Below are 14,378 nucleotides of genomic sequence, written 5' to 3' on the forward strand. Positions count from 1 at the left end.
GCTCGCTCTCAATGATCATGTTGTGCAAAATGACACAACAAGTCATGATCTCCCACATTTGATCTTTCGACCAAGTCTTAGCGGGGTACCGGATAGCAGCAAATCGAGATTGGAGCACGCCAAATGCTCGCTCGACATCCTTCCTGCAAGCCTCCTGAACCTTCAAAAAGTGGGGGTTCTTGCCTCCTGACACAGGGCTTGAGATAGTCTTCACAAATGTTGACCATCTCGGATAGATGCCATCCGCTAGGTAGTACCCCTTGTTGTATTGGTGCCCATTGATCTCGAAGTTCACCGAAGGAGAATGGCCTCAACGAGCTTGGCAAAAACAGGAGAGCACTGCAGCACTCTGATGTCATTGTGAGTTCCTGGCATACCAAAGAAAGCGTGCCAAATCCAGAGGTCCTGTGTGGCCACTGCCTCAAATATCACACTGCAAGCTCCTTCGGTACCTTTGTACATCCCCTGCCAAGCAAACGGGCAGTTCTTCCATGCCCAATGCATGCAGTCGATGCTTCCAAGCATACCAGGAAATCCTCTTGCTTCATTCTGTGCCAGGATCTGAGCAGTGTCTTCAGCATTGGGTGATCGCAAGTACCTCGGTCCAAACACTGCCACCACAGCCCTGCAGAAACTTGTAGGTGCACTCAATGATCTAGGACTCGGCCATGCGCCCATAGTCGTCGAGTGAATCACCTGGAGCCCCGTATGCAAGCATTCTCATAGCTGTCGTGCACTTCTGGATTGAGGTGAATCCAAGTGTGCCGGTGCAATCCTTCTTGCACCTGAAGTAGTTGTCGTACTCCCTGAGTTCATTGACTATCCTGAGGAAAAGCTTTCGGCCCATCCGATAACGGCGCCGGAAAACTTTGTCGCCGTGCAGTGGAGCGTCGGCGAAGTAGTCGGAGTAGAGCATGCAATAGCCTTCGAGCCGATGACGGTTCTTTGCTTTCCGTCGCCCCGGCGCCGAGCCGCCTCGCCTCGGCTTTGCATCGCCGGCAAGCAAGCCGGCCAGGGCGGCGAGGACCATGAGGTGTTCTTCGTCCTGGGCAGCGGCGGCGGCTTCCTCCTCGAGCAACGCCGCGAGCACCTCCTCGTCGTCAGAGTCCATCGCGGCCGGGGCAGGCAAAGCACCGAACACGTAGCGGACGTCGTGCGCAGACTCGTCGGCGGGCGCCGGAGCGGCGAGGGAAACTCGGGGAAAGTGGGGGGAGAGGGCATCGGGGGGATCTTTCTTTGTTTCACGGCGAGGAATGGCGAGATAGCGGCGGCGGCGGTGGAGAGGTGGCTGGCGACGCCGGGATCGGCAAGGTGTCGGGGAAGGAGAGGGGAAAACGGGGCGAATCAGTGTGACTTTTCGTCTGACAGTGGGGACCCGGACGATTTTCCCTTCCGCCGGTGCCCCCAAGCGCCCCCAATGCGCTGGGTTCGGCCTGAGCGCGCCGGGTTAGGAAATGGGTTGATCCGGCGGATTTCGGCGTCTTGGGGGCGTAACTGGGCCGTTTTTTCGGTGCCGATATTAAAAAAAAAGCGGTCTAGAGGGCGCGGCTGGAGATGCTCTTATTATTACGCAGAAGACGCTAAATAATTCCAAGCATTGGACTCTCTTTCAAAGAGTCAGAAACGAAATCAAGCGGCTGAGATCAAATCCGTCCATCCTCCAGCCATCTCCATCGGCCCATAGGGCCTAGACCCCATCATCAACCTCTCTCGGTGTCTCCTCTCCCTGCCTCCCTAGTCCACCCCGCACCTCGTTCACTCCGCCGCCGTCTCCCTCCATTCCTCCGCCACCGCCAGCCCACCTGCATTCCACCAATACCCACCCCCGCCCTCTATAAATAAACACGCGCACGCATACACGCCACTATCACCGCCGCCGCCTCCCCAGCCCCCAGATCTCGACCCGACCTCCCATCTGCAATGGCGGCCGCATCGTCGCTCCACGTCGCCGCCCCGGCCGCCACCCCGCGGGTGGGATCTGCCGGCCCCAAATCCGCGTCAGGTAGTCACCGTCGCCCCGCGCGTGGCTCTTCGCCCGTGGCTCGCCGGATCTTCGCTGATTTTGCGTGTGTTTTTCTCTGCTGTAGCGGCGAGGAGCGTGCGCGTGGCCAGATCGGGCGCGGCGGCGCGTCATGGAGGCAGGCTGGTGGCGTGTGCCGCCGTTGCAGTTGCGTGCTCTGTTCTGCTCTGAGAATCTTTTCCTTCTTCTCTGGTGCACTGGACTGTTCGCTTAATCTTGTTTGTGATTTCGTGTGCAGACCAAGGCTGATGCGCCGGCGAGCGAGGCGGCATCCAAGTCTGAAGGGTAAGACTGTAACATCACACTTCCTCGCCTGCCTGATATATGCACAACTGTGTTCTGAGTGCTCATGATGAATCAGGATCCATGCAAAACTACCTTGGGGAAAACGGATTCGTGCAAAACCAACGATTCAATTGATTGTTCATCTCTCAGGAGCTAACAGTTCGAGTATTGAACTCAATTTAGCTTAGATTTGATTGGATTCGCTGTCTTAGGCTGTATTTGGCTACACTCCAGTTCAGAGTTCCAAGTTTGTTACGACTTGTAGTTTTTAGTGTCATGTGTCACTATAGTTGTCTGCTAAGTTGCAAACTTCCCTCGGTTGCCGAAGTGGTGGGCTGTTTAAACTTTTAATATGACCCCTGTCAAAAACACATGGGGTTTTGGAAAGCGTGTGGTGAAGCTTCTCTACCTTTGACTAGGATCGTATCAGAAATAATTTTCTTTATAAAATCAGGAGAAAAGGGTGTCATAAGGTTCTTAATAATATTTCATAAACAGAGGAAGGACGTAGTCAAAGTTGAAAGTTCGTATACAGTAAGGACCAAAGTTATACCGTTTTAGGACAGAAAGCCAGTTCTGTTTGTGCTTGAGGGCTTGAGTGGATATGGCTTGAAGCCACATGATTCCGCAGTCAGTTAAGTTTCTTTTTACTGATGGAAAAGATCGTAGGACCAACTGCCTAATACAGTAGATGATATGCACCTGTTCTTCTGGTGGACAGCATACTTTAATAACCCTAATAGCAAACCAATAAGTAGTTGGCAAGTGGCTAGGAACACAGATTGCAGTATATCTAGGGAGTAAGCAAGCTGCTTCAGTGAATTGCAAGCTGAGATTTGGGACTACTTAATATTGTTTTGGTTATTTTGACAAAGACAATGCGCGATGACTTGTTGCTTCTTTGCCTACTTAGTAAAAAAAATTGAAGCTGTATTTACTCTATTTCCATATTTCAGTAAAAACTGACATCATTGTGATTTGTTAAGCGCTTAACCTTTGCTTAGTAGATTTTTAAATCCTGGGTTTGGCACAATATTTTACTATTTGTTGATAGGCAGAGTATTAAGTCAACACAAACCCGTAGCTTGGGAATATCATGCAAACTCTCGTATGAACTTCAGTTGGTGGGATCTGTCATATGTACATCCACCCAAGTAAACTGGATTTATTTTCCAAAATTCAGTAGAATGCTTACTACCGGAAGGGAATATGATGCCTCTTTGACCTACCTGAGTTACCCCTGTGTAAGATATAGATGGGTTGGGTGGAACCAGCTGACTATTGGCCACATTTACTGGCTTTGGCCTTTCTACTCTCCCCTCTGTAGGAAGCTTTAAACTGGGTTTGGTCTTTAAAATGTAACTGTGCTACTCTCTCCATTCTTCTATTTTATATTACCCAATAAACGAAGATTTTACTGCATTTGATCTTTCATGAATATGACTTCTTGTATGCTCAAGTGCAAGTCCCTGATTATGTAATAACTTCTATGTAGTCATGAGGTCTTGCTGTTCGAGGCTCTTCGCGAGGGTTTGATGGAAGAGATGCAAGCGGATCCAACAGTGTGTGTCTTTGGTGAAGATGTTGGTCACTATGGTGGTTCTTACAAGGTGACCAAGGGTTTGGCTGACATGTTTGGAGACCTTCGGGTTCTTGATACACCGATTGCGGAGAACTCATTCACCGGCATGGGAGTTGGAGCAGGCATGAAGGGGCTGAGGCCTGTTGTTGAAGGCATGAACATGGGCTTCCTTCTCCTTGCTTACAACCAAATCTCAAACAACTGCGGCATGCTTCATTACACCTCTGGTGGCCAGTTCAAGATACCACTTGTGATCAGAGGTCCTGGTGGTGTTGGTCGCCAGCTTGGTGCAGAGCATTCACAGCGTCTTGAGTCATACTTCCAGTCGATCCCTGGTCTCCAGATGGTTGCTTGCTCCACTCCTTACAATGCCAAGGGTTTAATGAAGGCTGCCATAAGGAGCGAGAACCCTGTCGTGCTATTTGAGCACGTCCTTCTGTACAACCTGAAGGAGAAAATTCCGGATGAGGAGTACACTCTATGCCTGGAGGAGGCTGAGATGGTACGGCCTGGTGAGCATGTGACTATCCTCACATACTCGCGTATGAGGTACCACGTGATGCAGGCTGCAAAGACGCTGGTGAACAAAGGGTACGATCCTGAGGTGATTGACATAAGGTCGTTGAAGCCATTCGATCTGCACACAATAGGCAACTCCATCAAGAAGACCCACCGCGTGCTGATTGTGGAGGAGTGCATGCGCACTGGCGGGATCGGCGCCAGTCTGAGATCGGCCATCATCGACAACTTCTGGGACTACCTTGACGCCCCCATCATGTGCCTGTCGTCTCAGGACGTGCCAACACCCTACGCCGCAACTTTGGAGGATGCGACCGTCGTGCAGCCTGCCCAGATTGTTGCCGCCGTCGAGCAAATATGCCAATAGGGCATCATCTGTTTCAGCATCGTTGATTTGTATCTGCCCTGGCTTGGAAGAACCTTTAATTTGTCATTTTTGCCTTGTAGCGAGGTGTTCATTGTGGTATAGGCTTGTATCCATTTTTTATTCCAGCTACATAACTGTACTGTATTATGCTGAATGCTACTAGGGTCTGGACTCGGGTTTATTGGAAGAAATCTTTGATTATCCTGGGCAAGGTATAGCCATTTGTTTGATTATCTTTGTTTTGCCTTCTAAAGAAAGATTGTCTCGGGCCACATGGTTGAGGTCTCAAGAAAGCTTAGATCATGACATCCAGAACATGTCAGCAGCCATGGCCTCACCACCAATTGCAACATTGAAAAGAAGATCACAACACCCCTTCTCCAGGGGACGAGTCGCTTGCTTGATCAGCCAAGCAACTTAAGGTTTAATAAACCATACTTACAGAGATTGTCCAGGAGTCCAGGCTAAGCTACACTAGCTAGATGATCGCATCAGTCTAAGCTACACTAGCTAGATGATCGCGGCTTACATTCTCACAGAACCACACATGACATCACAGCTGGAACAATACCATCAGCAACAGCAGGAGGTGACACAGCCAGCCCAACCTCCCTTCAAACCCATAGCGCCGGCGACCGTCGCTCGCCCTTTCCCTCACCGCCACGCCGCCCGGCTGGTATGCCACGCCGGGGTTCCACCCGGTGGGTATGGCGTTGCCGGCGACGAGCATCTTGCCGGACCTGAAAGTCAGCCGGATGGAGAAGGGCCCCTGGAGGGTGGAGCCGGAAAGCTTCCACACCGCGCCCCAGGACTGCTGCATCGGGATCCACACTCCGGTTGCCCCGGCACCGCTCTGCATGATGTCGACGGCGTAGAGGTCGCTGTCGCCGTCCTCGTACTCGACCAGGATGGCGAGGTAGTTCGGGTTCGAGCCGCTGTCCACTTTGAAGGTCAGGCCTACTCCAGTCCAGTCACAGGTCACGCTGCACAGACACAAATGCTAACACGACGGATTAATGGCGGCCATAGAAGAGCCATTGCAAGAGGCCATGAAGAGTAACCATGACCTATATGTGTTCCATCGACTTGTGCGTACCGGGTGTACTGGATTTGGATGAGGCCAGCGCCGCGGAGCTGGTCAGCTTGGCCAGGTTTCGCCATGGCGCCGAATGCTGTCCCGCTCATGTCGAAGTGCGCTGCCTCATTCTGGCACTGTCCATCGACTAACCCGCTCAGGCATGGGCCGCCACCAGGGCCCTGGTCTGTGATGACGACGGTCACCGGAATACCAGAGCAAGCTTGATTGCCACCGCAGACCACCTGATGAAATCAAGGTTACTGAATGTCAAATGACAGACAAGTTGCAGTCATGCTCATGGCCTCAGCTGCATACGTAGAGCTACAGACGCACCCGGTAGCACGCGCCACAGCCATCGCCAGAGTCGTATATGACAGGGCCGCCAGCGGCAATCATGGATGAGAACGGCGGCTGGTCGACAGCATACTGGTACCCGCAAGCGCCACCTACAACAGCACATGTGATTCAGGCATGCAGGCATCAGACGTTAACGTCAAGTTCAAACGCTAGTTTGGGCAGGGCTAGTGCCATTCAATCATATATCTATTACCTTCACTTCCCGCGCCATTGGCGTCACCATACCAAGTAGCGATGCCATCGGACCAGCCGGAGAGCTCATGGTGGATCTCAATGGATGCACAAGGGTGGAAGAGTGAAGCAATAACAACTCTGGTGGCAATGAAGGACAGGAGCTGAAGCTTGGAAGCCATTCGCAGCACTCTGTCACAATTAGCTATCGCTGGTAAGGTTTGAGAAAGTGTTGGCTTGCAAGGAGGGAAGACAAATAGAGGAATAGTGTTAGTCTTGCAATGTGCACATTCAATAGACAATTTGTTTGATAAAGGACAGGCCATAGTACACAGGTTTTCTTTGGAGAGAGGACACACTGAAGCAAGAGTAGCAGGATTTTGCAGTGCAATCTTGTCATTTTCTTGTACTCCCTCCGCTCCGATCCATATCAATTGTCGCTGATTTAGTACAAAGTTGTACTAAATCAGCGACAATGAATATGGATCAGAGGGAGTAACAAAAATGGCATCAATCACTAATTCGCTACCACACAGGGAACTGATGATCAGTTGACAAGTGACTCAGAGAGAGGAGAATAAATTTTGGAGAGATCCTCTCCTTGCCTTGGCGCAGTGGTAAAGCTGCTGCCTTGTGACCAAGAGGTCACGGGTTCAAGTCCTGGAAACAGCCTCTTACAAAAATGTAGGGAAAGGCTGCGTACTATAGACCCAAAGTGGTCGGACCCTTCCCCGAACCCTGCGCAAGCAGGAGCTACATGCACCGGGCTGCCCTTTTTTTTTTTTAGAGATCCTCTCCTTGGGACAGATGCAGACATTCCGACAAAAAATGGATGTGTGCATCGCAATGATGCAGAGGCCGGGGCTTTCACCCTCCTTTTAGAAGAAAAAAAACTGAAAAAATTGGCATGAGGCGAAAATTCTATAATTGTCAAATCAATGTACAAATGCTCCTGAATTTTCTTAGACTAATATTCCAGGATATCTTATGAGTATGATACTGAGATATATGGAAAGGCATCATGAACTCATTTGATCCTGTCTAACAATCCCAAAGATCTTAATATGAATATCTGATACACTTAAAATGAAACGAGAGCAGATTTTAATGTGATAGGTAAAGACTACAAGCGATTGTTATTTAAGCACATCATGCTAGTTACAAGCATTATCACCATACATCTATTATAGTTGGTTAAGAGCTCAGTGTTATCACTGCATCTAGGATAGCCCTTATGTCTAAACGGTTCTGGGGTGTAACATGTAGTGCTAGCAGGGGTACATATAACAAAAATGGTCTTAGACATTGTGAGTGTCATGTTTTTTTCTTAATAATGGAAGTTTTATCACCCCGGCCTCTGCATCCTAAGATGCATATCGCTGTTTATAAGCATTTGACACCTCGAATAATAATAAGGGTGAGTTACAGATTTGAAGAAAAATGCAAAATCTGAATAATGAAAGAATGTTGGGGCTCGTAGAAAACCATTGCCTGATCACCGGTTTCTAGTATGTAAACAGAATTATTCCACAGCTTGTGCTACCATACTCTTTTGGAGAGAAAAATATGAACTACTTTACTTCAAGATTAGTAAACTTTTCTAGAAGAAGAGCACCACAGCAAATCCTGAATCCCACTAATCTGACATACAAAATGATTAAAGATGTCACTACGCACATTTCATTTTGTATTTCAAGATTACTTATCATCATTGCTACATAGGGAGTAGAACATTGTGCAGTGTAAGTAGGTACCTACAGATCACGCAGCCAACACACAAATTAGAAGTCTCAGTATTGGCTGATGACAGTTCTACTTCCTACATATACTCCCATATTTGCTCCTGGACGCATCGCGAGCCAATGAAGGGAAGCGTCTTCGAACACGGGGAGAGTTCGCAAACAAGCGAGCCTCGAGCCCCTAAGCTTGTTCCAATTCAAAGCAATCAGCAGAATCGAGCAATTTCCTACCTCTGGTATTGCTTGCAATCTGCTCATATCTGGGGCAAATGTGTACCAAGGGACAGAAACGCGCAGCCTCCTAAACAAATTCAAACTGAAGTGCACCATACATATATATACACGCACTAGAAAAGCGCCAACACGAATCAATCCTAGGTCGATTTGACCCGCTGCCTGGAAACGATAACCAACCAAATTTGCACGAACCCTGAAGGCCTGAAGAAGCGCCATGCCAACAAGCAGGCGCAGTCACCAGTCGCGTCAGAACGGCACAGTGCGTAAGAAGTATAGCGAGGAGTCTTACCCGTCGAGCCCGGCGACCACCGTGCTCCTCGAGTCCGGCCACCTTCCCCCCGCACGCACGGGGAAGACGAGCAGCAAATGCGGCGGCGCAGATTCGGAAGAGGAGCCAAGCGAAGGCGGGTCGAGGCGTCCGGCCAGTTGCTGCTGTATTTGCAAGGAGAAGGCGGGGTTTGTTGAAATGTGGGCGGCGGCGGCGGTGGAGGAAGGGAGGTGGCGGCGGGGGAAGAGAGATGGTGGGGGAGTGGAGTGTCTCACGGCATCTCCAGCCGTTGGCCCCCAGGGGGCGTCTAAAAGCGCCGCCTGGGGTGAGCCGGCGTAAAAAATGGCTCTGGGGCGAGTCGGTCCCCAGCCGTCGGCCCCAGGGCCGTCCCCAGGCGCGTATTAAAAAATAAAAAAAAAACGTTCGGCGACGTTACGATAAAAACTAATTAAATTTCGGCCAAACATGGCAAATTTCGGCGAAATTCGTCCAAACATTACATTAACCTAATCTGAAAAAAAGAAAGGGGGAAGTCGTCGCCGCCGTCGCCGCCATCGTCGTCGGCGGCCTTCTCCTCCTTGACGCGGGCGCCCCTGCTGGACCCCTGCCCGGCGTCGCCATGGCGAACAGGCGGCGGCGCGTCGTCGTCGTCGCTGCTGTCGCATAAGACGACGACCCCGCCTTCCTCGCGGCCGCGTCGGCGCTCCTCGAAGCGGCGTAGGGCGGCGCGCTGGCGCTCCTTCTCCTTCTCGCGGCGCGCCTTCTCCATCGCAATGGAGTCCTGACGCGCCCATTCGAGGACGGCGTCGCCGTCGTCGGCGAACTCGGCCTTCACCGGCGCCAGCCCCGGCTCCGTCTTCACCGGCGCCAGACCCGGCTCCGTCTTCACCGGCGCCAGCCCCGGCTCCGTCTTCGGCTTGACGAAGCGCGGAGGAGCCGACGAGGGGGCGCGCCGGCCGCCCTCGTTGATGACGATGCCGGCGCTGCGAGTGCGCCGGCCGAGCGGCGTCTCCTCCGCGGGCTCGGCCTTGACGCCGAGCAGCGCCGGAGAGCCGGAGGAGTGTGAAGAAGAACGGGATGATGAGGAGGAAGAAGAGGATGCGCCGAACCTTCTTGGAGCCCATGGCCCGGCGCGTCGGTGCTGCGCCGGGGCGGCCACCCTCGCCGGGGGTACGCCAACGGCGGGTCGTTGCCGCCCTCGAGGTACGTGAGCACGCCCTCGAGTGTGCGGCCGGGGACGCCCCACCAGAGGTAGCGTCCCTCGCTGTTCTGCCGGCTGCCGACCACCGGCGCGCCGTTGGTGGACGCCAAGCGCTGCTGTTGGCGGCGCTCGAAATACGCCGCCCAGGCCGCGTGGTTGTCGGCGGCGTACTGGGGGAGGGAGAGCTCGGCGTCGGTGAGGGACGCGCGCACGATGTCGACCTCCTCGGCGAAGTACCTCGGGTCCGCCGCGGCGTCGGGCAACGGGGGAATGGGTACTCCCCCGGCGCTGAGCCTCCACCCCGTCGGCCCGGCCCGCATGTCCGGCGGCGCCGGGATGTTCGCCTGGAACAGGAGCCACGACTCCTGTTTGCGCAGCGAACGGCGGCCGAAGCCGTTGGCCGCCGCCGTATCTCCGGGGAAGCGCTCTGCCATGGCGAAGGCGGGGCTGGGCGGGCTCGGAAGAGGTAGAGGGAGGGGCTGGGCGGCGGCGCTCGGGAGGAGGAGAGGAAGGGCTGGACGGCGGCGAGGGGCGGGGCTGGTGTGGGCGCAGGTGAGCGGAGGCCGCCGGCTTTTATAGCCGGGCCGCGCCCGTGTGTACGCGTGCGAGGGAGTGGAGGCGTCGGCGCGCCGTCCCGTGAACGCGCCGCCCGTGAGGAATCAATGGCAAGGCTGACCGGCGGCAGCCTTGCCATTGATTCCCCGCGGGAACCGAGGCCGTTGGGGGAAGACGAGGCGCCGAGTCGCTGACGCGGCTGGCCCGCGTCTTTTTCGCGCCAAAACAGCTCGCCCCGGCGCCCCCGGGCGCCCCCCAGCGCGCCGGGTTCGGCCTGGGTCCGCCGGCGCTGTTTTCGGCCCAAGCAGGCGAAAATCGGGCTCCTGGGGACGCGACTGGGCCGTTTTTTCGGCGCCGGCGCGAAAAAATCGCCTGGGGCGCGGCTGAAGATGCCCTCACACCTCACGGTCGAAAGGAGCGAGATGGAGAGAGGGGAAAGTTAGAGAAGCTACAGTACCCTAACTTCCCTTCTTTCTATCCACATGATTAAGGTTAAATGATTTAAATTAATTTCTAAATTAATAATCTACTGCGTATATTTATAGTAATTACATACAAACAAATTGATGGTGAAATAAAATTATTTTAAAATATTTATATCTACAGTAAATATCAACACTAAACAACCTTCTAGCTATCTACTAACTGTTCTTAACTTTCTTTCTTCATTTTACACTAGGCTATCACTGTAGCACGGTGACTTTCCTTTAGAGGATCCGGTTCCGGCGAGTGGGTGACATGCCTGTTTTGGTTGCACGCCCGGCCGGCCGGGGCACTGTCCATCGCGTCTCCCTGGCCCACGACAAGCTGGTAAGCTTTGTCATTTTCAAATAATGACATTTCACAACCTCGAAAACCCCACTATATATGTACTGTATAATCAAACAAATCCTGCACTATGGTCAGTCCAAATTAGAAGGTTTCTTTTTTAAAAAAAAAGAAAAATGACCTATATGGGAGGAACTGAAAGGATGCAGGGGAATTTATTGGGGAAAAAATAAATATGGTGAGGGGAGAGGGTCCGATAAGATATTGGAGAAAGGTTGTTAACAACATCACCAACCGCAGTCAAACTGGACAAAATTTATATAAAACGGACGCCTTTCATAGAAATTGGAGCACACTCATTACATTCTTTTTAAATATTTTTCATTAAAAAAGGCGATTGGACCTAAACTTAGCCCACGGCGATGTCCGTCCTCCACATCCTTGTTCCCTTTCGGCGTTTGCCGGGTCCATCTTGCCGTTTCCATGAGCGGCGGAAATGAGACACGTCAAGTGAAGGTGCGGTCGCTGGCAAGGAAGAGTGGGACATGGGAGACGAACCGATCCACTTGGGACTCGAGGCCCCGCCGCCTCCCATGCACTACTCCTCATCGGAGTCTGTGACCTGTCTGTCGCCGGTGGACGTAAGGTCAATGATGGACGTGGACGAGATAGCACGCTCCTCATGCTACCGGCGCGCTCGAAAGTTTGTTGGCGGCGCGTAGGACGCGTAGCTGCCAGCGTTCTCGTCCATGATCGCCTGCGCCACCTCCTCATCAGACTGCACCGTGCCCGCATCTGATTGCGCCGGGACAACGTTGCAAGCGACGGCCTGAGCGCGCGCGACCTTGTAGAAAGACCGCTGCTCGGCGACGAAGTTGGGGTTAGCCGCGACCATGGCCGCCACGGCTTCCTCGCTCGCGCCATCGCTGTAGAACTGCCTCTCGCCAACTGGTGCTGCTCGAGAAGGAAGAGGTTGTACCGCTACTCCTCCCACGCCTGTCGTAAAACTGGCATTGGCACTTGCATCGACTGCTCCTTCGCCATGGCGGATTGAAGTGCGTCTCCGCCTGCTCCATGGTGAAGCCAGCATGGACAGGCACAAGCGCTGTGTGACGCCCGAATATTTAAGCTACAGTGAACCTCTGCTAATGATGCCACATCACCCCGATTACTGTTACTAATCTCACGTTAGTTTGAAACCGGTTCGGATTCAAATTAAAAAAATCAAGCAAACAACAAATGTTTTCAAATATTAAAATTAAAATGTTTGGAATGAGCCAAATAATGCATATGTAATTATGGTGGAGAAACCAACCTCTTTGGAAGTGTATGATTGTCCCAAAGTAAATAAAACAGTAGCAAAACAATTAGTTAAGTGCCTTTTATGATTAATAAAATATTAAACTATTTTATCTAGTTGCCCAAGTTTTTGTGGCATTAGAATATGTAGTAACACTATTTTAGGAACTAATTATATATTTTACTAAAACTAAAGTATGTTGGAAATAATAGAAAATAGTAAAGAAAAAATAAGTAAAAAGAAAAGAACAAAACAAAAATAAAAAAAATAAAAAAAATAAAATAAAAGGACCCCCTGGCCAACTGGGCCAGACGGCTCAGCTGGCCGGCCCACCAACCGGTCCAAACCCCCTCCATATCCCCATCACGGGGAAACCCTAACCCCCCGACCGCACACTCCCCCCACTCCCCACGTCTCCCCTCTCCTCCTCCTGATCCGATCTGGATCGGGGACGAACCCGCTCCTCCCTCTCATGACGCCAGCGCCCTGACCCCGTCGCCGGACTCTCCCATCGCCTCGATGCCCGCGTCGTCCCCCTCCACTGCGCCCCGTTGTCGGTGTCAAAACCGGCTGATCTCAGGTAGGGGGTCTCGAACTGTGCGTCTAAGGTCGATCGTAGCAGGAGACAGGGGACACGATGTTTACCCAGGTTCGGGCCCTCTCTATGGAGGTAATACCCTACTTCCTGCTTGATTGATCTTGATGAATATGAGTATTACAAGAGTTGATCTACCACTAGATCGAGATGGCTAAACCCTAAAGGCCTAGCCTGTATGACTATGGTAATGATTGTCTCCCCTCCGGACTAAGTCCTTCGGTTTATATAGACACCGGGAGGATCTAGGGTTACACAAGGTCGGTTACAAAGAAAGGAATCTACTTATTTGGTCGCCAAGCTTGCCTTCCACGCCAAGGAGAGTCCCATCCGGACACGGGTGCAGTCTTCGGTCTTCGTATCTTCACAGCCCATCAGTTCGGCCCATGGCTAACAGGCCGGACGCCTGAGGACCCCTTAGTCTAGGACTCCCTCAGTAGCCCCCAAATCAGTCTTCAATGACGAAGTATTCGGCGCATAGATTGTCTTCGGCATTGCAAGGCGGGTTCCTCCACCGATGACTTCCAAGTAGTGTGTTCGACCTTTCATTTAATGTTGTACCCCTCGGCTTCTGTACATTAACAACTTTGGTTTCCACGTGTCGAGCGAATGCGAGAGGTCAGGGCATTTTTGCACTTAAAACCCCAGCCACGCGAGGGACAACGTCTATTTAACAAGATTGGATCCCAGATCCATTCAACATCTCGCGGAGAAAATCCTCAAAGGTTGCCAGGAAGGAACACTCCAACATGTCTAGCGTCCCCAGCCCCTCCTCCCGTCCCTGCGGCCCAGAAAGAGGCGAATGGGAGAAGTGCTTTGTATCCCACCGTCAGATGGTGGAGCTGCAAACGCAGGGGTTTCTCCCCCCTGTGGATCTAGTTCCTGTTCGAGCAGGGTTGGCCTCCTTCAACGGCAAAACCCAGGCGGAGGATTTCCCCAATCCATGTGTGGGAACGAGTGTGTTTCGTCCCCTATCTGCTAAGGGGCGTGGGATTTTCAATTCATCCTTTCATCCGAGGGCTTCTGGAATATTATGGCCTCCAGCTACACAACTTTACTCCGGCCTCCAGCCTGCACATTGCGGGTTACGTCGCTTTATGCGAACTATTCCTGGGATGTGAGGCCCATTTTAAACTGTGGAGAAGGTTATTCCGCCTTGTCCCGCGCACGCGCACGCGCGCCCGAGCCCCGCCTCGCTCTATCGTTGTAGCTGCTGCTCCATCACACTGCCGATCGCACCCGCGCCGTCCACACCTCGGCGCCCTAACGTCGCGCTTCGCCCCGTCCGGCTCGTCCGTTGCCGCCCCTGGCCGTTCTGTTCCCCGCGTCGTCTGTT

At 52.4% G+C, this 14,378-nt stretch overlaps 2 protein-coding genes across 3 annotated transcripts; one reads left to right on the top strand and one right to left on the bottom strand.

Annotated features, from left to right (window-relative positions):
* The first annotated feature begins 1,663 nt into the window (after nt 1–1,663).
* On the top strand, nt 1,664–5,006 carry LOC123104909 (pyruvate dehydrogenase E1 component subunit beta-4, chloroplastic). The gene is made up of 4 exons (XM_044526847.1): nt 1,664–2,002; nt 2,088–2,167; nt 2,259–2,305; nt 3,801–5,006. Exons 1-4 carry the CDS (start codon nt 1,921–1,923, stop codon nt 4,771–4,773), a joined length of 1,182 nt encoding a protein of 393 aa, XP_044382782.1. The 5' UTR covers nt 1,664–1,920; the 3' UTR covers nt 4,774–5,006.
* Nucleotides 5,007–5,137: 131 nt separating this feature from the next.
* Nucleotides 5,138–8,917, bottom strand: LOC123104910 (expansin-B12). Of its 2 annotated transcripts, none has more exons than XM_044526848.1 (5): nt 8,645–8,917; nt 6,402–6,571; nt 6,185–6,297; nt 5,870–6,093; nt 5,138–5,756 (listed from the first exon to the last, which is right to left on the bottom strand). In XM_044526848.1, the coding sequence occupies exons 2-5, from the start codon at nt 6,559–6,561 to the stop codon at nt 5,327–5,329; spliced, it is 927 nt and encodes a 308-aa protein (XP_044382783.1). In that variant the 5' UTR covers nt 6,562–6,571; nt 8,645–8,917; the 3' UTR covers nt 5,138–5,326. The 2 variants fall into 2 exon arrangements, with proteins under 2 accessions (XP_044382783.1, XP_044382784.1); XM_044526849.1 differs by having other exon boundaries at nt 6,402–6,615.
* Nucleotides 8,918–14,378: the final 5,461 nt, after the last annotated feature.

Source organism: Triticum aestivum, chromosome 5A (genome assembly GCF_018294505.1).
Source record: "Triticum aestivum cultivar Chinese Spring chromosome 5A, IWGSC CS RefSeq v2.1, whole genome shotgun sequence".
NCBI lineage: Eukaryota > Viridiplantae > Streptophyta > Magnoliopsida > Poales > Poaceae > Triticum > Triticum aestivum.